At 38.8% G+C, this 24,291-nt stretch overlaps 2 protein-coding genes across 4 annotated transcripts in view; one reads left to right on the plus strand and one right to left on the minus strand.

The window, feature by feature from the left end:
- Positions 1 to 24,291, plus strand: part of LOC106672168 (angiotensin-converting enzyme-like) — an 83,996-nt gene that overhangs the window by 31,945 nt on the left and 27,760 nt on the right. The gene's annotated exons all lie outside the window — the stretch shown is intronic.
- LOC106672174 (proline-rich protein 4-like) lies at positions 292 to 3,986 on the minus strand. Its single transcript, XM_014403377.2, has 2 exons — positions 3,801 to 3,986; positions 292 to 1,460 (listed from the first exon to the last, which is right to left on the minus strand). Exons 1-2 carry the CDS (start codon positions 3,810 to 3,812, stop codon positions 432 to 434), a joined length of 1,041 nt encoding a protein of 346 aa, XP_014258863.1. The 5' UTR covers positions 3,813 to 3,986; the 3' UTR covers positions 292 to 431.

Here is a 24,291-nt window from a genome sequence, read left to right on the forward strand (position 1 = left end):
TAAACAGCGGATGATGACCGTTACGTTTTCGTTGAGCGGAGTAGAAAAATCGAAACTTTCATTTTGTTAAATTACTTTCCTATTAAATAATTAGAGAAGATTAAAAAACATATGAAGTATAAAACGGTGAACTGTGTCGAGAACAAAAGAGAAAGTAATGACAAGAAGTCTTCGTACACATACAGGAAGAGTCAAGCGAACTGCATTTCTGGGACGCTAACGACTTCTTGAATCGACCTCTTCCCGTAGTGGATCTAGTATGGGTTGGAGGCTTAAAAGAAAAATAGTCAGTTTAAAAAATGATAATATACAAAAATATATTTATTTATCTACATTAAATGATCACATGGAATAGGGTACACAGTTGTTTTATTGGTAGTTTATTGGTAACCGTGATTTGGGACGAGGTTGAGAAGTCCTCGATTGGTGACTTAATGGTGGTAGTAGTATCCTCCTTCGTGGCTTCCACCGAAATCGTGGTGTTCTTTGTGTACGTGGACGGGAACGTGGACAGGGACATGAACGGGGACTTTGACCTCGACTGGGTAAGGCACTTTGACAGGTACTTTAACTGGGACTTTGACCGGGTAGGGAACCGGCTTCTCTACAGGGTATGGGACGGGCTTTTCGACGTGCACGGGGTACGGCTTGGGCACGTGGACCGGGTAGGGCCTGTCGACGTGGACTTTGACTGGGTAGGGCACGGGCTTCTCTACCGGGTAAGGGACGGGTTTCTCTACTGGGACGTGGACCGGGTAGGGCCTGTCGACTGGGACTTTGACTGGGTAAGGCACGTGCTTTTCGACCGTGACCGGGACTTTCTTTTCAACGTAGACTGGGTACGGTTTGGGTACATGGACCGGGTAAGGCCTGTCGACTGGGACTTTGACGGGGTAAGGTACGTGTTTTTCGACAGTGACCGGGTAAGGTTGAGGGACTGGGACTTTGACTGGGACAGGGACGGGCTTTTCGACGTGGACGGGGTACGGTTTCGGCACGTGGACCGGGTAGGGCCTGTCGACTGGGACTTTGACGGGGTACGGCACTTTTTTCTCGACGTGGACGGGGTACGGGACCGCTACTTCCTTGGTGATGGTCACGGACTTGACGTGCCCGTAGTCGTGGTGTCCACCGAAATCTCCACCGGACAGCTGGAGACCGCCGCCGAAACCGTAGAATTCGTGTCCACCGCCTCCGTAGCCGCCGCCTCCGTAGCCGCCGCCTCCGTAGCCGCCGCCTCCGTAGCCGCCACCTCCGTAGCCGCCGCCTCCGTAGCCGCCTCCTCCGTAGCTTCCGAAACTCGCGAGCTCACCGCCGTGGCCGAATCCAAAGCCGTAAAGTCCTCTTTTTTCTGTCTTCTTCTCTTCGGCGACAGACTCCTTCTTCTCTTCGGCTACCTTCTTCTTCTCTCCATCTTCGGCCCGAGCCACCGCGAGCAGGGCGACAGCCACCCACAACAACTAAAACAAAAACATCATTTAGTGGTTACCAATTATCTAAAGCTTTCAATCTAAGGCTGATTAAGCAACAATAACACAAACCATTAACACGACTTGTTAAACCTAGACCAATCAGAAGCAAATAATGATATTATAGCAGAAGGGGCTTAATTACTCAACTTTCAACTATAGAATATCGAAAATTATACAATTTTAGTGTGTCACCTGTTGCAACTACATCAGAGTTTCACCAAATTTCAAGATGGAAGTTGGATTTATATTACATTCTAAAATGAGTGGTTTTAAATTATAAAATCTGGTGACAGTATTTTTATTGTGAAAACAAAAAAGTATAAGGAATGCCTGAAAAAAAGAGGTCAAGCAGTTTTTCCACTCAGGTTTCGAAAATCCAGACAACTTTAAGAAAATGGTTTCCAGCATTTTGAGACGTTCTCTATAAGATCGATATACATTTCCGCCATTAATGAACTTTTTGTTATATATTTTTTTACTGTTTTACGGAACGAGCAAAGCAGACAATTTTGTCACGATACACCCCTCAGCAGAGATGTGCAATTTGTCCAAGAATTTGGAAAAAGGACAAGTCTCTGGCTAAATCTATTCCAGTGAAATTTTGTTTATGAAAATTAAAAAGGATGCAGTCAAATGAGAAAGAATACAAGTTTGATAAATGTGATCGTTATATATTAAATCAGTAGGACACCAAGGTATATTTTCATGACTTTTTGACCATTCCATTCCTCCATGAAGTTAGAAAATCTGGTATTGGATGGACAAATATACATGTAATAAAGTCAGGAAAAGAAAGTTTTGTAAAGTGCTCAAGCATTGGGAAAAGAAACAAAGGGAGATCCTTGCCCCAAATAATTGGGGAAAAGGCAACTTTTTTATGAAAACTAAAAGAGAACCAGTCAAAGCTCTTCATGTATTAATATCAAGAGACATCAGAGTACATTTTTGTGGCTTTTTGACCATCACGTTTTCAATTTAGGGAATTTGTTTTATTTTATGAACAAATATAAATTTGATAAACCCCAGAGAAAGCAAGTTTTGTAAATTACCAAGCACTGGCGTAAAATAGGAAATCCTAGGCCGAAACAATTTGAAGGTAAATCAACGTATTTTATGAAAATTGAAAGTGAACCAGTCAAATTCGAAAAAAAATATAATGACTGTACTCGTTATTGATTTAATAATGAGAGGACGTCAGGGTAAATTTTCATGCATTTTTAGCTATTCTATCCCTAATTTGGAAAATATGAACAGACGTGAGAAATCCCGCCTCAAGGGAATTTTATAAGTGTTCAAGCATTGGGAAAAGAAAAAAGGAAATCCTCGGCCGAAACAATTTAAGTGAAATGATTTCTTTTGTGAAAATGAAAAGTGAATCAGGCAAATTTGAAAGAATATTTAGTCGTGCTAGTTATGAATTTAATGTCGAGAGGAATTCAGAGTAAATGTTAATCACTTTTGGACCAATCTCCTACGAATTTTGAAAATCTGATATTTGATGAAGAACATGTAATAAACTCTTAGAAAAGGGAAGTTTTTTAAAGTGTCCGAGCCCTGAGAAAATTAGAAAAAAGGAAATCCTCGGCCGAAAAAATACAAATGAAATGAATTTCTTTTATGAAAATTAAAAGTGAATCAGGCATATTTGAAAGTAGATAAATTTGCTGGTTGTGATAGTCATGGATTTAATATCGAGAGGGCGTCAGGGTAAATTTTCATGCATTTTACTATCCCTAATTTGGAAAATATGAACAGACGTGAGAAACCCCACCTCAAGAAAATTTTGTGAAGTGTCCAAGCACTGAGAAAATAAGAAAAAGGGAAATCCTTGGCTCAAACAATTTCAATGAAGTTGGATCTCTTTTATGAAATTAAAATTGAATCAGGCAAAGTTAAAAGAATATAGTGGTAAATTTTCATTTATTTTTCTCTTAAGTTAACTTTTAAGTTCGTTATGTTCAATACTGGAGTGTTTACAATTTAGAGAAATTTATGTAGATTATGAAAAACTTTTGCGAATATGATATTGGAATTTTTACATTCACGGCATTTGATTTTATTTTATATATAATTATAAGAAAGGCGAAGAATTTATGCTTTATGCGACCCAGATGAAACCAATGAGAAAAATAATTCAGCTGTTTAAATAATTTAATTTTGACTAATAGTCCTGTTTTTTGTGTTGTGGATCGATATTTCCATACAAAAATTTTGGCCAAGAATTTTGATAGGTGCATTTTTTTTTTTCACCGACCATCCCCGTAATGCTTTGCCAAGTTGTAACCCCCGAAGTCGAAATTGTCGTACTCTTCCCCTTCGTCGACTTACCTTCTTGTTCATGTCTCTGTCCTGATGTTGGCTTTTGATCGACTGACGTCTAAGCGAGAGCGTTTTGAGCTTATATACCGGGGAGGCTCCGTCCCACTCGGGGCCGAAAGCTTTACACAACCCGCTCGAAAAGCTCCCCCACCGTCCGTGGAACACATGCACATGAGCACGCACCTCTTGCACGCCCTATCAGCAGAGTCGGAAAGGGTTCTTTTTTTTCGTAAAAGCCACCGTTTGAAGCGCGGATGCAGTTTGAGGTGTCACTGTCATTTAAAGTTGCAACATATTGAAGTTTGACAGATAATATAATAATTTTTTGTGGGGGGGGGGCAATCATGACTAATATGATGTATATTTTGAATGTTGAAATGTAGTTTAATCACTTAAAATTAATTTTTTATTTGAATCTCGACTCTCATTGACATGACAATTGCAACCCTTGCATATTTCCATCGATCGAGATAGATATTATCCATTATCCAACAACATAAATATTTACATCATGTAATTAATCCGTCTGCTAGAAATTGACACAATTTTTACAATAATTATTAATTATAATACAATTTTACCAAGAAAATCCCGAGCATGTCTTGAGAAACGAACAAGATTTTTATAATTTTTCAATCGATTGACAAAAAACCAATTAATTATTCTTATGTAAGGTATTGGTTGAAATGAAAAATTTAGTGCCACGAACGGGATTCGAACCCAAACCTTCGGCTAAATACGCCGCTTCTCTACCACTTGTCACTTCGATCCCTTTGGGCACCTACTTCTCATCTCAACTACAACCGTTCGAATTTCCCTCTTTTGCCATCTTGGGATTCCACGATGCCACGAAATTTGAAAAATGGCAAAAAGGAGGGCAAATTGGAAAGGTTGTAGGTTGAGATGAGGAGTCGGTTTCCGAGAGGACGAAGTCACGATAGCTCAAGTGGTAGAGCAGCGGCGTATTTAGCCGAAGGTCGTTGGTTCGAATCCCGATCGTTACATTAACTTTTTCATTTCAACCAATACCTTACATAAAGATTAATGAATTGAAATAATTTTTAATTTTATCTAAAAGAATACTGAACTACGGTCTGCTAAAAAAGTCACTCATAGATTTCGAAAAGGAAATTCCATAGCAATACGCAAGAAATGGTAAAAATGGTTAAATACAGTTCTACAGGGCTTTCACGCTAAAGAATACAATTCAGAAATAGCTACTCTGATTGAGTCTTAGTAAAGTCCTCGTAACTTACACATACGAGAATCAGAGGGATTAAATAAGTGAAAAATTTGTCCAGGTTTATTTGAACAGAAATCCACCTTTTATCGATTGGACTAGGGGCTTGAGCATTAGACAAGAAGAAATCACTTAAGTCCCAAATATCAATTTTAGAGGATAAGCAAAGAACTAATTTGGTCGTATCTGATCATCCTGGTCTGTCAGACGCTTGCCATCTCTTCATCTTCACTGGTCAGGTTGTGTTGGTGCCTCACCCTGCTTATCACCCTGACCTAGCACTAAAGGTGGCCAAATCTGTACGATGGATTTTTTTTTAGCTAAATCATTAGACAAGATATTCCACTAATTTATTTAAGCCAGATTGAATGAAAAGTTAAAACTGATCTACCTTTGGTGACATGCTGGATCATAGCATATTTGAAAACTTCCAAGAGTTAGTATCTTGCCTCGTAAATCGTGGAAAATATGCCATCAATTTCAAATTAAAAATGATTTCATGTACCACATTTATTAAGGATTTTCTCATTATATAAAAAAATAAAGAATCAAAATTAAACAAACAATTCGTGTAATAACAATACAATGCAAAAATATAGGCCCTCAGTACCGAGAATTCTTCTTTTTCAAAACGATCTACAAACAAGTACTTAATAATATAATAAAATATTAATTTTGTTGGGATTGCCTTGGTGCCTCACCCTTCTTATTTCCCTGACCCACCGGGAGGCCTAAGAAATGCGTAACGCGCCTGACAGACCAACACAGCGAAGAAAATATACCGGAATGGTCGAAAAACCAAACTACAGGTTTACCACCCCGCAGACCACACTAAAACTAATTGGAAGCGCTTTTTTGAAGAATGCATTGGGTATTTATCGTTTATACATTTGGCTAAATACAAAGAAAAAGTTAATAAAATTCAAGATTATACAAAAGTTAAGTGTTAAATTTTTGTCAGGCTGAACAAAAAAATAAAATTATCCATAAATGTTGTGGTAAAAACCATTACATTGTTCACCTTATTCCATTATGGATATTAAGTACTTTTTCTTAGCTTCATTGATAGTTGGAGTCTCCATGGATTCGTGGCAGATCCTGAAGATTATTCACAATCATCGTGCTAGACATCGTACGAGTATTCATGTGTACACTCATCACAGTTGAGGTCCCGGGTTCAAATCCAGTAGCCCTGAATTGAGGGCAAACCTTTGATCCAATTAAATTCACTAATTTAGTGATCCGTTTGACCAATTAATATATTACAATTAATCAAGGTTTTTAGTTGAGATAAAAAAGTCAATGGCACGAGCGGGATTCGAACGATCGGGGAAAGAGGTCACGATAGCTCAAGTGGTAGAGCAGCGGCGTATCTAGCCGAAGCTCGTGGGTTCGAATCCCGCTCGTGCCATTGACTTTTTTATCTCAACTAAAAACTTTAATTAATTGTAACTTTTATCCAATATTGACCCTAAAGCTTCCAATAAACTTCTTACAGGGGACTAAGGACGGACGTTTTTTTCGCTTTGGTGATTTTGAATCAGAAATCTGTGTCACGATATGAACTTTTCCAGATATTGAGCTAGCTGCGCTATGGTTATTTTACAATTAGTTAAGAAATTAACTATTTTAAAAGTTTCTAAATAACGTAGAATAATGAACCTAGAGAAATAAGAGAGCGAGAGAGAGAGAGAGAGAGAGAGAGAGAGAGAGAGAGAGAGAGAGAGAGAGAGGAGAGAGAGAGTGACTTTTTAACGGCTTTTGGTTTCCACACTTCTTATCTGGCCAAACTGAAGTTATTTTGTTAATTATCCCAGCACACTTGAACTTTTCTAACAAAATGTCACTTATAAGGAAACACGCAATTTTAGACAGCACTGTGTATAAATCTATCTGAAAATCTATTTTCTATCTTGGGTTCTTCTCGTCACGTCCTGCAACGACCAATTCTTTAGGTCAACTCCATCGCAATCGAATATAATAGAAAAATATGCTCCATTTGACCCATAATTCACTATATTGTTTAAACCAAGGAAGAACAACAGACGAACATTTGAATTTGTTTCATTTTTGGTGTAAGTTAACCTTGGGTAGACTTCAGCTTTACTTATTGATTATAAAGGTTATTGATGATGGTGTTGATGGAGATTTCAGGGGCTATGTCATATTGTGCCCTTTAAAGGTCAGTTCTGTACCTTTAGTACACCATACACTATTAGTTCGTCGAGTAATTGGATTCTTCGACCTGGTTGCAACGGTTATATTTCTACCGACAGTTTTACAGCTCCCAAAATGCTTCCAGCAAAGTGTACCACTACTGTCTGTAACCTAGTGTGTTAGAGTTTCCGCTCCTTGCAGAATCTGCATTTGGTCGATGTCGATCTTCCCCAGATGTCCTGACAAGGAAACCTGATCCATTCAGTAACTTCTTTAGTTTTCAAATCTTACTCTTGGATTACTTGTGACCAACGAAAAATCCTTATTGTTTCTTTACTATAATTTTAACCTCTTTCGGCTGATCAACCTGTCAACATACTGAGCCTCGTTCTGCTCCCTTTTACGAAGTATGTAGTTTTGATTGGGATTCTCTCCCGCGAAAAGGTAGGAGACCTGCCAGAAGCCTTGTAAGGACATCAGCTTTTTCATTTCCCACGATTCCCGTATAACTTGGTACCCAATTATTTTATTAGATCGTTTGCGTCTATTTTGCAAGGTTTAATTATGAAATTCAGTTTTTAAGCTGATGATGGTCGAGTAAAAGTTGTGTTCTGTCAGCAGTGCGGCAGTTATTTTTGTTGTTTTAGCATCCGCTTTTTCGTTTCCTATTCGTTTCGTTTCGTATTCTGATTGATGAATCAAGACTGAATCAATTTCAAGAACTGGCTTGAAAGATATTGGCGAACTTGCTCTTTGGCTCGAATTACTTGATTTGGGAGCTCATTCCCTTGGTGGTTTTGCCCTTATCTTTTTACGTCCTAGTTCCATCGGAATTCCAACAAATGTTTTTTTACAACAATACTGGTCGTGGTGCGCAATATCGTAAAGAGGATAACTTATAAGAATGATGCTTCTACATCATTAACTAAAGCTGTTCGTTCAGCTTAAGTCTTTTGATGAGCGTCCCTTAGGTACATTTCAGTTTTTGACTTTTCATAGAAGAAGGAATATCAATCTGCAAAGCTTTCATAGCCTGAAGCCCACCGACATATCAACAGAGGTCATGTTCCGGTTTCTTTTTTTTCCCTGGCAATATCTACTCAAACTTGATTCTGCTGCTCTGGGTCTACAGGAAGGTATGCCTCCGTGGTTTTCAATGTCAAGTCCTACCGTGTTCTTGTCCTAACACGTTTCGTAATTTAGCTTCTGACCTGGAATACATTCCCATTGAACCGAGGACTTATTTTTAATCCATTGTCTGATGGATCTACGTTTTTGAGAATTTCATGTGCTGCAAAAAGGTTCTTGGGCTGAACATTCCTTGGCTAATTGTTTGCCTGTTCGTTGTCGCTCTACTCTTGTACCCAGGCAAGAACAATTTTATTTGCCCCAATTTCTGGGAGGGTTGTGATGCAATCCCAAACGGCTCCCGGACTATAAATGAATACTAAAGTAGCCTTTAGTGCCACATGGCTGTCTGAGTAAATGAATATTTTTTTATTGGTAATACCCTGCCCTTTGATCTCAGTACAATGTTCAACACCGCCCGAATCACATTGATATATTGCCCAATACTTATATAAATTGTCCTTGTTTGATTTCCATAGGTACCAGCTCTCAGCTGCTTTTAACACGCCAAAGCTTTCTTATTTTTCCGGCCCTTGGGTTTTGCTCTGTCACGAGTGCGAATTTATGTCTGCACAGGCTTTAACAGAGGTCATGTTCCGCTTCATCTCCCTGGCAATACAAACTTAACTTGTTTCTGCTACTATGAGTATATGCTTCTACAATTTGCATCGTCCAGCCAGCAGTACTACTATCACTCTAGTCCTAGCTAGCCTGTTAGTTTCTATTTGCCTGTCAAGCACGAGCACTATACCTCTTACTTACATATAAATAACGATAGAGATGCCATCTTTATCTTGTCGCTTGTGTCCGTTGTATGTAAATGTATTAATTAAGATGATGGTATAGCGTTAAAGTTTCGAATTGCTTCTTTAACCTTTCCTTAAGATCATTTACAACAAACAGAGTAAAAAGACCAACCATCCAAATTAAAAATCAAAAATAACACCCATAAACCCCTCTAATTTTGAGTGGTAAACGACTAAAACTCATACAGTATAACAGACTATCAGAACTAACCACTATATAACCCAAAACAGCGAAGGTAGGCGGACCAGGATGATCGGGAACAACGAAACTTAAGGTTCATCATAAGGAAGAATTTATGCAAGGATCTCTCGAGTGTTTTATGCTAATATTTGACGTTGGATTGATAAGCCTTTCCGTAATGTCCACCATTAAGTAAAATTCGAACAAAACCATCATCACAGGTACATCACATCGACTTGGGCTTCCCCAAAAGTGTCGAAAAATATCGTAAGCTGTCTGCAATTTGCAATTGTAGGAAATGTACGTTGATGCGCGTACTTCTAGAAGACGTTTTTCCAAAAGTCTCTTTTTTTTTGCCCTGATGTTCCAACTTTGGACATCCGTTCGAAAATGTTCCCCCTAGAAGCAAATCTTTTAAATAAATCTATAGATAAATAGGTGAATCAGTCCTGAGCCTTGACCCCCACATGACCTCGTGGCTGATCGTCCCTCAATCTAGTACGTCTGCAAATTTGTTATTGATTTTTTTTTATATAGGGGGGCAAAATTAATCTGTTTTGTGTACTTATTTACAGAATCTAATGAATGTTTATATTTTGAAGAAATAATTAAACGTAAACACGTAAAAAGTCCGAATGTCACCGGGTTAAGAACGGAAACGTTAGTACATGTTTGATATGATATAGCTTTATGATGAAATGCATTTTTTAACGGAAATTATGGAGAAATTAAGTGAGAACAGGTTTTAGACGAAACGAGGAACCGATCAGCTAAAAGTGGGTCAGTTGTGGTTTATACCTGGATCATGAGGTCACAGTAATTACTACGACTTGAGCTCGTATTCATTCTGTGATTGATAGGAAGTATCGTAGTATCAATATCGACATAGGAAGTATGCTTAAAAAAATGTTAGATCTGATTAATATAACAGCCAAAGGCAGAACTTCATATTGCAAATAATTTAAATATACACTACCCATCAAAAATAACCGACCACCCGGTTTTTGCACAAAAAAATGGCCGAGTTTGAAAATGCATATTTTCTCAGCCTTTTCAGCCAAGACAAGAGCTAGGTCCCATGTTTTAGAAAAATGTACAGTGAACAAGATGGTTTTTAAAAATTTTTCCAGGTTTGGTCATTCATCAGTATATTCAAATAACTCGGGAACATCTTCATTTTTGCACTTTTTACGAAAATTTCAAATTGAGCTGTGGAGGCTGGAAATCGACCTCGAGCGAGGCCCTTTAACAATCAATATGAAATTTGAACAAGCCGATTTCTCAACCGTTTTCCAGTTATTCGCGATTTTTGGGCAAAAAATTTGGTTTTTTACGTGCTTATGGAAAGAAACCGATCGCTTCTCTCTCCCGATTTTCAAGAATGCATAAATTTTGAACCGACAAGTTTTCGGAAATTTTACGCTCTACAACTTTTGTTCCTTGTTTTTTTTTTAACATGTGAACAGGGAAGCAACAATTCTTATTTTTGACCTTTTGTGATGCGGAATGCTTCTGCTGTTCACGGAAATTCAACTTGTCCTTCCCATTTCACAGGTGTTGAGGCAGTTTGGCTTCGAATAACGTATTGAAACAATAGGTTTATGTGTGGTAAAATCGAGGAAAAGAGTGATCGGTTTCGTCCATGATCACTCATTGCTATAGGCCTCCGCTCCAGGACGACTTCCTGGCCCTACAGCTCAATTTGATGTTTTGTGCAAAAATTAACGTTCTCGAAGTTTTGAATTTACTGATGAATGACTGAAGCCAGGACATCTAGAACATTTAAAAAACCCATCTTGTTCAGCGTAAAATTTTCTAAAAATGAGACCGATTTGTTAATAAAAAGCAAACCAGACATTTGTCAAAATTGACTGTTTGATATTTAATACAATACCGACTCTGGTAATCTTATCCTCTCCTTATGTTAGATTATTAGCCTTTTTCGTATATGTCGTGCATGCGGATCGATCACAACATATCGATATACTATGTAAATACTATCTCTCATCATCAAAGTAATCTAACTGATTTTTAAATATAATTATTATTTAAACAAATTAGTTTAATGGTTTAAAAATAATTAATATTGAGGTTGTTCTCAGTTCACCTTAAACAGAAAGTACACAAATATAACAAGCATAAGATTGAAACGTAGGAATTAATTATAAGATTATAATTAATTGTTTGTACCTTTTTTGAAGGGTTAGATCATCAAAATATCAATCAATAGATCAACAAAAAGTTTATTACATATATCGTGGGAAGACGATTTTTTAAGAAGAAAATCTTTTCAGGAAGAAAAACTTGTTTTAATCAGGAAAATAAGATGAAAATGTCTGACTTTTTATTGAAATCTTAACAGGGTTTTATATTCAAACTTTCAGTAAATTCACACAGTGTTCAATAATTGTTTACTTATTTAATATAAACGTTGTGAGAAGACAACTTTATTGAGTAGCTGATCAGTTGTGTAACTAAGTAATAATTAAATGTGTAAAAATTATAGGAGGATATATAAAAGTCGAGAATCCCCCCAAAGAAAGTTCAAGGAATGGAAAATAGTGAAGCCAGAGGGTTGTAGCTTCCACGGGAAGATAGCCCTATGGGGGGGGGGGTTTGCAAATAGTCGGTGCTACAAAAAAGGTCAGTCAATGAACAGACAGTGGTTGCCACCAGCACGGAGTTGAGTTGACCAGTTGGTCACGAGTCAATTACAGTTTAAAGTTTAAAGTTGTTCACTGCCTAATTTTAAATGCGACAATTGCTGGTTGAAAAAATAGAAACGAGCAGGCCAGACCTTTGTCAGAACTTTATGGAGTGATCGAGCTTTGGAGGGGGAGTGTCTGGCTTTGGCTTAGGATATTAAGTAGTTAATAAACGTTGTTTTGTAATGTGCAGAGCTGTTTTATTTTTTTTTATCGCCCCATTGACGGATTGGGAAAAAGCCATGCCAATTCTGATGACTGATCCACCCTACGTGATATCTGTCTGTCTCTCATCCGTCCCCTCAATCTACGACATATACACTGTTTTTGCACGAATAAATGGTCAAAATACATACTTTCTCAGTCTTTTAATTCACAGACCTGCGCTGGGCGTAAAAATTTTACGCAGAACAAGTTGCCTTTTTAAATGTTTTCCTAGCTTCAGTCATTCATCAGTAAATTAAAAAATTCTGCAACGTTAATTTTTTCACTTTTTACGAAAACTCCAAATTGAGCTGTGTAGCCAGGAAATCGTCCTGGAGCGACGCCATTTAGCAATCAATAGGAAATTTTAATAAGCTTTCAATCGCCCACTTTGCTCTAATTCTCAACCGTTTTTGTGTTATTCGCAATTTTTGAGCCAAAAACGTAGTTTTTTGGGCCTCATGGAAAAAAACCGATCACTCACTCTCCGGTTTTTCAAGAATGCATCAATTTTGAAACGTTGTGTTTTCGCAAATTTTGCGCTAATGTTTAAGAAAATCTGCACAGACATATCTAATATATACCATGTTACGTTTATTTTCTGAAGCAAATATCTTGTTCAATGTAAAACTTTCTAAAAAAGAGACCTAGCGCAGGTCTGTGACTTAAAAGGCTGAGAAAGTATGTATTTCCAAAGTTGACCATTTATTCGTGCAAAAACCAGATGGTCGGGTTTTTTCTTTTTTTGATGGGCAGGGTATTACCGGTTCTGGTACTAGACTTATTTCGAAAAAAAGACATAATGCCTATATTCTAGCGATATAACTAACCAAAACATAGAAGAAATGTAACTATACAACTACCAATGATTTGATGCCTCAATAAGTTTGTCTCAGTTAAAAAATATAATGAAGTTCGTATTCGTATCTTGAGTAATTAACACAACTATACCACTACATAAATTTTTTATAATCCTGGTCTACTAATTAAGGGTTACGTTTAGTAGTTTTGCCGGAGTATTGATAAACTAAGCATATTTTATGGTCTTATTCTCATGTTTGTATGACTGCTATAAATTTTCATATCTTATTTAATGACTTTTATCTTTTGTTTTCTTGATAGGTCTATCCAATTAATCAATACTTCAAATACTGTATATTTATAATAATTTCATAAAAGATGGTAAAATAGTTGGTAGGATTTTGATAACCGATCATGAAGACCAGTGATGTTCGGACCTGTTGACATTTTTTTTTATTTAATGGGTTGTGTATATGTCGTACATGAGGGGGCAGATGAGAGACAGAGAACAGATATCTCGAGGGTCATTCGTCAGGAGTGCCAATGGTTTTTTTACCAATCCGTCATTGGGCAGATAAAAAATCCAGGTCTGCACATTACAAAACAACGTTTATTAACTACTTAATGTCCACAAAGAAGGTACCCTAAGCCCAAGCCAGACACTCCTCCTCCAAAGCTCGATCACTCCATAAAGATCTAACAAAGGTCTGCTCGTTTCCATTTTTGCAACTAACAATTGTCGCATTCAAAATTGGACACTGACCAGTGACAAACTCTAAACTTTAAACTGTAATTGACTCGTGACCAACTGACCAATGTCACTCCATCAGTCAAACTACTCCGTACTAGTACCATTGACTGTATTTGCCCCTTTTTATTTTTTCTTAGTCTTAAGACAATGAGGAAATGGAAACGGCGTTTTTGAACGGGTTTCGGGTCTGGATTCAAGGTCGAAATGGTCGTATTTCGAGTCATTGGAACGGGACAGTGGGTCAGAGCGTTCACGTCGAGTCGGATGAAAGTGAAAGCCGCCCCCCTCGCTGGAACAGATCCCTCCTGGCTGGGCCGACCGGCTTCCAGTCCCTCGTATAAACGAAACTGATACACATTCACTTTCTTCTCCTGTGTCGCAATCGATTGCGTATCGAAACGGTCGTAAATTTGAATAAGATCCTCGTATAAAAAACTTCCGGTCAAAATCTCGACCACCCTTTTACAAAATAGATTTATTTCCCCCAGACACTTCCGTGTTGACGATAGGACAAGATAACTAATTTAACTCCAAGGGCTTTTTAGTCAGAACGTCAGAGTCGATTTGAAGAGTAAAACGGTTTATAACCCGGGCAGAAAGAGGTTCCGGGTTAATTGACAGTTAAAACGTTGGATAATATGGGAATGTGAAGCAAGAGGGCCTGGAATTTACTTCGTTACTCTTGTTTACATGTTATATAACTGGAGATGTGGGATTCTCTTGTTATTAATGGAGCTCGGTCTTTCCGCCCTCGTAATGTTCCACGCACAGGAGAATATTATTTTATACAGACTGGCGCTGTCCGGGTGTGGAAGTGAAAATAAAACTAATCCGATGGTGGTGTGTGAAGGACTCGAGCACCATACTGAACGAAGGATGCACTGTTGACGCATCGCGTTTCGACAGCGAAGAAAAAGGAATTCCTCAAAATTGTGTTTTTATTGAAGAGTTGATCTAAACCATGTCCGGTTTTGGGTGCACATGCAACGTGGAATGGTAATGCGACTAAAGTTCAGCAGGAATGCTGTTTAAGTCCCTTGCTGTTCTTTATATTCATTGCTGAAATTGAAGATACTAGCTGAAGGAGTCTGGTTCGAAGAACGCACGATAAAGCTAACGTCGATGACCCGACATTTTTCTAAATCCACTTTTTTCTCTATTTTCAGTTGGTTTTTCAGGTTTAAAAAATTGTACTTGTTATATTCAGGAAAAACACAAATCGATTTTTGAGGAATTCTTCTTTCGTGTTTATCTTTGGAATGGTAATACTTGGAGTTTCGAGTCAATAATGAGATTTAATCACAGATGCTTGTTATATCCCTTATGTTCTCCATATTCGTCGGTGGTATTAAAGGTGTTCTGAGCAGGGAAGACCTTGACGTAGGAGTCAGGATAAAAGATTAAACAAATGACCTTGTTTTGTAGGCAGGTGAACCGAAATCGAGTCAACAATGTGGATTATACAGGGATGCTTATTAAGTCCCCTGCTATTGTCCACATTCATGAATGACATTGAACATGCCCTAAGCAAATACGCTAAGGAGTGATTGTCGAAGGTCGCCAGACAAACGTTTTTGCTTATGCAGGTGACCGGAAACGTGTTTGAAAGTTTCTGAATTAACATGGGAGTTAAGCAGGGAGGCTTATTAAGCCGCTGCTGTTTTTTATAATAACTAATGACATTGAAGATTTCTAAGCAAAGAAGTCATTGTCGAACGTCGCAGAACAAAAACAGAAATATAATTTATACATATGAACTTGTTTTTTTTTTTTTTTTTTTTGAACGGTGACCGGAAATAGGTTTGAAAGTTTCAAGTCAAAAATATGCGTTATCTAAGGATATTTATTAAGTCCCCTGTTTTCCATATTTATTAATGGCAATGAAGATCTTTTAAGCGGAGGGGTAATTGTCGTAGAAATCAGGATAAAACTCATTGATGTGGGGTAAGCAGGGATGCTTTTTATGTCCCCTGGTATTGTCCGACATTTATCGATATGTCGATGCTCTGTGTGGAGGAGTTATTGTCGAAGGTCACAAAGTTTTTGCTCATGGTGACCTTGTTCGGTTGGCAGGTGACCCGAAATTTGTTTGAAAGTTTAGAGTCAATAATGAGGGTTAGGGAGGTTTTGTAGATTGTAGATTGTAATTTCAGAGTATAGTATACTGCGCCCTTTGAGAGCAATTGTATCTCCCGTGCTCTGCCTAAAGCACATCGGTGAGTCCTATTTCTTGAAGAAACTTGATTAATAGGCCCGGTTTCAGTGGTTGAAGGTCTTCTATGGTCACATTGTGCATCCCAAAACACTTTCTCCTGCGGGCTAATGTAGCTCCGCAGTTTGTTAGTAAGTGTGTTGGTGTCTCTTCTGCTTCCTTGCAGAATCTACATGTGCCATCTTGGATTATTCCAATTTTCTTTAGATGTCCATTTAATCTACAGTGTCCTGTTAGGAATCCTGTTAGGATTCGCAGTCTATTCCTGCTTCCTTTGACACATTCTGTGATTTCTTTCTTGCCAAAATTGGTTAGAAGATTCTTGGATTGTCTATGCCCAATAAGTGAATACCAAAGTTCACTCATTTTCTTTTTGTCCTTCTGTCTGAGGTATTCGTTATTAGGGAGGTTTATTAAGCCCCGGATTGTTCTCCATATTCATTAACGACATTGAAATTGTCAACCGGAAGGGCCATAGTCGAAGGTTGCCAAACAAACGTTGCTGCTTCTGCAGATGACCTGGCCCTATGGACAGCCGGAAATCAGTTATTACCAGTGCATTGTATCAGATCTCTTTTAATTTTGTTGATTACCTTCAGCATCCACATAAAAATCATGTTCTCATAATTTATATTAAAAAACGATTTCGCCTGCATCTGCCTGTCCTCTTCAGTCTCGTTTTTTGTTTTACTCTTTACTGAAAGGTTTCAAACCATCAAGCAGGGATTCTTATTAAGTCCCCTCGTTTTCACCATATCCGTTAATGTCGTAATGTAATAGTAATTTTGACGATACATCTATGTAATATTCTTTGGGAAAAAAGGGACTTGAGACAAATACATGGATTAAGCTCATATGGATTAAGTGCGTGCATCAGTACGATGTTCTTGTCTATTGGTATGCCCAGATCATTATGAATTATTTCCCGCACCAGGGTGCTACCGTTATCCTCGGCAAGTTTTGAATTTTAAGTACCGTTTGCATCTGATGCTGTACCTCATAAGTCCATGGAGGGTGCATTAAGCACTTTACAGAAATGGGGACTTTTAGTTGCTTATTTTGATATTAGATTTTTTTTGTGTAAATAATATAATAATAGTATGTTGAGACTAGGTGAGTTTTTCAACGAGCATCATTTGAGAAACATTGACCGAGGTCTGGACGAGGTTGTTGTTCCGGAACGGTGTTTCACAAAAAATCTCTTTATACAGTTTAATACAACTTGTTTGTTAAATATTTTTTGTTGCATTATAAACGTTAATTAATAAATGAAAACTTTGCTTTCTTCTCGTGTCGTTTTGTTATTTTGCCACGGGCAACATCCTCGGCATATTTTTTTGTCTCGCGCCGCGTTCGCTTTCCTTTCACGCGTCGCCCTTCATTATTCCAACCCATAACGCGGCAGATAACGATCAAAAAAATAGAAAGTGTCCCGGGATCACGAAGCGAATTTTCCGATGGAAACTTTTACACCCTTCTGGACGGGCACAGTCGATCCAGACGCCAAAAAAGCAAGTCATACCGAAGGTGTGAGAGCATACAGATCGATTACTGATTACCTCGTTGAATAAATACAAATAAAACTGATCAAATGTAATTTTCATTCCAAGCGATTCTTTCAGGTGTCACAATAATCACAATAATCCTATAGTTTTAGCCTCCGGGCTTGTGACGATGTCCTAACTCCTAACGATCTTTTTACATCCTTTCCGATAGCTAGATAGAATTTGAAGGTTAAAATTCTTGCGTGACTATTGTCTCCTCTCGCATAGACTAAAGATGCCTATCCGGTTTCAGGCTATGCTGATCACTCATTCAGCAGTTAACCTGCCACTTTGTTCCCGATCCTACAGTTGCTTTGAAAGATATTCTTAGTCCATATCAAAATTCACATCCCAATGGATAATCTCGCCGCACAATCCTCCATCCGCATAGGGACCTCTTAGACATCTAGGTACCAACACACAAGACGAAAACGAGGTTACTACGACAAACAACCTTAAACCGACTTAAACGTAAAACATCTAACTTAACTAATACTAAATTAGTCCATATTTGTTTAGTGGTCAAAATTGGCCATATTACTTATTCCAATTAATATTCTTTTTATTTAAGGTTTTTTGTTGAGATGAAAAACTAGTTCACGGGCGGGATTCGAACCTACGACCTTCGGCTCAATACGCCGCTGCTCTAACCACTTGAGCTATCGTGACTTCGATCCCCTCGGTCGCCAACTCCCCCTCTCAACGAACAACCGTTCGAATTTTCCTTCTTTTGACATCTTGGGATTCCACGATGCCACGAAATTTGAAAAATGACAAAAAGGAGGGAAAATTCGAATCGTTGTGGGTGTCCGATATGGCGAGTTGGTGTCCGAGTGGATCGAAGTCACGATAGCTCAAGTGGTTAGAGCAGCGGCGTATTGAGCCGAATGTCGTGGGTGCGGATCCGGCTCGTGACTAATTTTTCATCTCAACTAAAAACCTTAGATAAAAAGAATAATTAATTGGATTAACTAATACTTTTGATCCAATGTGCTTGGGTCAATAGTCTATACTTCCGAGTTTGTCAAATACTATCCTCCGATCTTAAATTAGATTCTCCTAAGATTTTCGAAGTTTGACAATAACCTTCCCTTCACCCAAATTGTTGTGTTCAAATCCTATCCAACAGAATCGATCCCTATAGTTAGATATATAAGTATCCATCTTTTAAATTGATACTCTGAAGTGTGGCTAGAATTTAAAAGCAATGATATTTGAAAAAATGTCGTTTGATCGTTTCCACTTTTGATTTGCCTATCCATGCTGTTTTGGTCTGTCAGACGTGAGGTAGTATAGTACCTAGTTGTTAACTAGGTGGTCAGGGTTGTGAACGGAATGAGACACCAACACAAATTGAGGTTTGGACGAAACTCGTCTGTCAGACCAAAACAGCGAGAGCAGACTATAATGATCTGAAACGACCAAATTATAAGCTCAACCCCGCAAACCTCAAGAAAAAGTCAATTGTAAAAAAATATTTGATGTACAATCCTGCATTATGGTAAACGATGGAAACACTCGACATCCAATGAGTAGTCTTGATCTTTCATACATTTCGGGGTCATTATCTTCCTTTTATTTGAAGTTATCGTTTGTAGGAAAGAAACTGGAACCTATAAAGAGACAAATCTTTCCTTCAATTGGCTCCATTTGTCTCCATTTGAATTCTCCAAGGACAATTCCTGGCTCCATTTTTGAGGGGCTCGCAACACGCGTGTAAATTGAGCCCTAGGTATGCGGTGTTCTCCATCGAAGAAACTCATTTTTGAAGGGGGTTGGGACCAATTTCAGGGTCGCTGAGATTGGATCACGCCCCAGACCTTCCATCGATGAGTGCCGTGTCGTTTCTTTCAATTGCGGCCACCGTCCTCTTAGGAGACAGAAAAAAGTACAGAGGCGACGGTGGGAATCGAACCCACGACCGCGGGATTTATTAGCCGACAGTCTGACGCCCTAACCTTTCGGCTTCCGCGGCCCCCAAGTGTTGAGTATAGAAGCATTAGTATTTTATCGGGAAATCTTGATAAAGCACTAGTGCTTTTTCCGCATCCTAGGCTATTTGTTGCCCGATTAGAGGCGTACTTCAAAACACTTAGCAACTAACTGCCCGAGCCTAAAAATCTCCCTTTCAAACTGCCTACATTGCACAACACAGGCATTACCCCGACATAGTTTCGAAGAGGCCAGTCCCGAGTTCGTCCGGTGGGCATTTCCTCATGGTTAAAGCTGCGGGACCGACCGGTCATTGTCTCGATACCAATTCCCCGGGCGCGTAAATGAAAGGGCGAAAGGACTCCCTGGCCGGATCTCTTTATGGTTATTGTTTATAGCCTCCGTCCGGCCCCGTCTCGTTTGAAACTCATAAGAACGCATGGACTTTGCCTTTACCGGCCCAAATTGTTTTCCTCTTGCGCAACTGCTTGTGTACAAACTTCCAAATCCGTAGATATTTCTTCAAACATTTAAGTAAAATCTTCTTGAACTTCTCAATTTGGTGAAATGCTCTGCTCTGCTACTAATCATCATATACGATTTGGTGACTGTGGTCAGTTTTTGGTTCTCTGCTCGAATTGGCAACCGCACCGTCGAGCAAGACATATTCTAATTTATAACTTAGAATAATAATGAATTTTTTTTCAACTTTTAACCGCTGAATATACAGTCTTTGCATATTTTTCCCATTTCATTTACGAGAGGGGATTGTACATTTCGACAAATGCTCTCCGTTCAGACCTCATTTCGTAACCGATCTCGTAACGTAAAAATAGAGCTGGTTTAATCGTTGTTCGGACGCAACAGAAACAAGAATTCCATTTTAAATATCAAGAAAAAGATAAATAAAAAACGGGCTCAGTTCAAGATCATTGGGTTATTTTGCTTACCAAAAACTAACATTAAATAACAGGTTCTTTAAGTATATTTTGAATAATGTATGTGTGAGTGTATGTGAGAAAGTGGGTACGAAAGAGAGAAGAAGAGGGTAGAGTGAGAGAAATAGGGACAGACAGACAGAGCGAGTGTTGAAAGAACGACTTGCAGGAGGACCAATATGACCGAGAAAAGAAAAGGAGAGTGAGGAAGTGAGCGTGAGTGTGTGTGTGTGTGTGTGAGAGAGAGAGAGATACACAGATAGAGAGTTTGGGTGAAAGAACCGATATACAGCTCAGAGAGGAGAAAGGGATAGTGAGAGAAAGAGAGACAGACAGGCAGAGCAAGTATATGAAAGAACGACTTGTGGAGGACCAATATGTTCCTCCGAGAAAAAAAAGGAGAGTGAGGGAGTGAGCGTGAGAGTGACGTGTCAGAAAGAGATATAGATAGATAGATAGATAGATAGATAGATAGATAGATAGAGAGAGAGAGAGAGTGAGGGAGAAAGAAAGAGACAGACAGATAGAGAGTTTGTGTGAAAGAACCGATATACAGCTCAGAGAGGAAACAGGGAGAGTTAGAGAAATGTGGGAGATAGTGAAAGAATGATAGAAGGAGAGAGAGAGAAAGAGTGAGGATGTGTCACCGATATGGCCCTCAGAGAGAAGAAAGGGAGAAAGGAAAACACAAAGAAAGAGATTTAGAGAAAGATAGAGATATGGATAGATAGATACATAGATAGATGGATAGATACATCGCGAGAGAGTGAGAGACAGACAGACAGATATAGCTCAGAGAGGAGAAAGGGAGAGTTAGAGAAATGGGGAGATAGTGAAAGAATGATATAAGGAGAGAGAGAGAGAGAGAGAGAGAGAGAGAGAGAGAGAGAGAGAGAGAGACAGAGAGAGAGAGAGAAAGAGAGAGAGAGAATGAGGTCTTGTGACAGGAATGATGTGTCTTTCAGATAGAAGAAAGGGAGAGTTAGCGAAAGGAAAAACAAAGAAAGAGTTTAAAAGAAAGAGATCGGTAGATAGATAGATCGCGAGAGAGAAGGGTGAGGGAGGGAAAGAGAGTTTATAGTTACATCCTCTCGTTATTCTCTGTGACTATGATCTCAAAGTAAATTTTATAATTCTTATTATGTTGTTGGACTCTACATCCCGCTTTGAATGCTGTACTATGGAGCATCATGGACGAGAATCAAACTCTTTTCGGTTGGATCGTCTCCTATCGTTCTGGTCCGCTTATTCTTGCTTATTTATATTGTTATACCCATCCATCATTAGTGCAAATATAGATCTAACACAATCGAACTACTGACCCAATACAAATACATCACAAATGGTCATTAATAAGCACTGTTATCCTTTTCTAAATTCGAAAAAGTAATTTGTTTAATAACGCATAATTAGATAATGATTTAATTTTACGTAAGCTTAAAAAGCACTTGCCCTAGTTCGTAGGCGTTACGTTTTCCTAAATGTCGTTGCAATTAAAATCTACGGTTTCACAATAGTGAGAAAGCTTTGTATCACTGTGGATGGTGTGTCCGCCCTGTTTGCCAGTTTCACCTGGAACAAGACTCGTCGAGCTAATAACATCTGCGGAGATATTTTTCTCTCCTGTTGCGCAAGGGAACGGGGTTAATTTGGAACCGTGATGTTTTCGTGGTCTTAACTGTTTCGATAATTTGACCTCGATTGAGGACTCGGGAGCCGTGTAATCTCGACGACTTAATCATCCACCTCACGTCTTCGACATCATCGGAGGACAGCCTGATTAATAACGACGAATGGCTAAGTCCTTCGTTCTCCTCGGCGTTTTGCACGTGTAAAAACGTAACGATTTGTCTTTAAAATTGAAACAGCAGTGTTATGTCAGTAGTTTTCAAAATATCGTCTGGGGATCACGTGATTTTCAGTTTTTTGAACGCTAATAGCACGTTGCGCGTATTTCTCTAGTAATTTATGCCAGGGCGATCTTTAACTAGAGGTTAATATCCTGTACGCTGCTGTAACGGTAACATGCCAAACGATTACTTTTGTCAAAAAGAATCAAACAAAACAAAAAACTGCCTAGTGTCCATCGCAAGAAACAAAAATATGGATTTGGCGGCATAAAGTGCGAGAATGAGTGGTGGATTATTTTAACATCAAAAAAGAGGCAGATTGATCTAAACTGCTCTAAAATGAATAGGGATATTGCCAATTTTTGTAGTATTTACCTAGCATTTTTATTTTATTTTATTATAAGCTGCATTAAAATTTATTAGAAGTTATTATGTTTTTTACTGAAGGAGAATTTAAATAAAGGATTTTGAAAAATAACAAAGTAAAAGGTTTTAATTCCATAATTTTGTTTATTAGACACAATAATTTTTTTAAACAATTAATACCATGTTAAGTCCTCTGTCAGCTAAAACTTCTGTGCACCTGTTAGGCATATTGTAGATGTTGCAACGCTGGACTCAGTTGTTGCAGGTCAACTGGCTGCGTATGGTGATCGAAAAGCCTACTCTGCAAAGCATGCTACATGTGCTCAATGGGATCGAGGACTGGAGACAATTGGTGAAGGGGCAGATGGGAAATTCCTAGGTTTTCTAAACGTTGACGAACAACTCTGCCTCTATGAGGTCTGACTTTGTCATCCAGAAATCGAAAATCACTGCCAATGAGATCCCTGGTTTGACGGATGTATTCTTCGATAACATCTTGAACTTAACGGACTGCGGTGTGGTCGCCTTCAACAATATGGAGTCCAGTTCGACCTCCAGATTACTCTGAGCCAGCCCAGACCGTTATACTGCCTCCTACAAACTTCATTGAAGGGAGAACGAACTGGGGCATTGTACGCATCCTGTTCTCGGTAGACTCTTCAGCGCTTGCTGTCACTATTCAGGCAGAAACGCGCCTTATCAGTAAACATTCCAATTGGTGTTCGCTTCTAGGAGCTCGTTGCGCTATATTTTCACGCAGAGGGTCGTCTCAAAGCGGCACACGATGTGAGGCCAACTTTCCACAAATGATTACGAATCGTTTGTGTTGATGAAGGCCAAAACATCTTGTACTTCATTTAGGATCTGGCGTACACTATGGAAAGGGTTTCGTCTTGCAGCAATTACAATATATCTGTCCTCCCTTAGCGATTTAATGCTCTGTGATCCACTACCAGGCCTCCGATTGACATTTCCAGTCTCCCGGAATCGGGCTAAAGCCAGGGAGACCACGCTCTGAGAAATTGCCTCTGCGATATCCATCTCCGGTGACCACGATGAGCCATTCTTACAATAATATTGCCACTTTCTGGTTCAAGATGATGTATTTCTTTGGTTAAAGCGAATACAACTGAATAAAAAATGAGTACTCCTCATGTTTACTATTCTTAAGTAAATCCGTTATGAAGAGGATTGACATTTGTTTGTTTTGGTTTTTATTTTCTATTTTGTTTTATCCAACTAACTCTTGTTGGATGTATCGGTTAATCTAATTAAAATTAATAGAACAAGAATAAATGTCATATATCCCTATTCATTTCTGAGCAGTTTATTTAGAGTATTCACTTAACCGTAATATGTCTTTTTGACCTTTTGAGAGTCGAATATTCGTGAACTACCTTTCGAGATATTACGTTCTAACGTGTTTAGTTAGGTTTTGTGAATGTCTCCGTCGTAACGCAGTCGATGAGGGTCGGGGTTTCAAAACGGGACAAAAATTAAGATGAGGAGACGTTATCGCCCATCCGTTCCGGCATCAGCGAGGGAGACGTCGACTGATAAGCTTCCTTCCTGCAGTCGGTCGGAACAGATGACGATTGGCAAGAATTGGGGAGTCCCTGGGGATCACGACCCTTGAAACTCGTGACATGGACCGTGGATCATCCGCGTATAATTTTCTTAAAATT

Source organism: Cimex lectularius, unplaced genomic scaffold (genome assembly GCF_000648675.2).
Source record: "Cimex lectularius strain Harlan isolate CLEC.00 unplaced genomic scaffold, Clec_2.1 scaffold17, whole genome shotgun sequence".
Classification (NCBI taxonomy): domain Eukaryota; kingdom Metazoa; phylum Arthropoda; class Insecta; order Hemiptera; family Cimicidae; genus Cimex; species Cimex lectularius.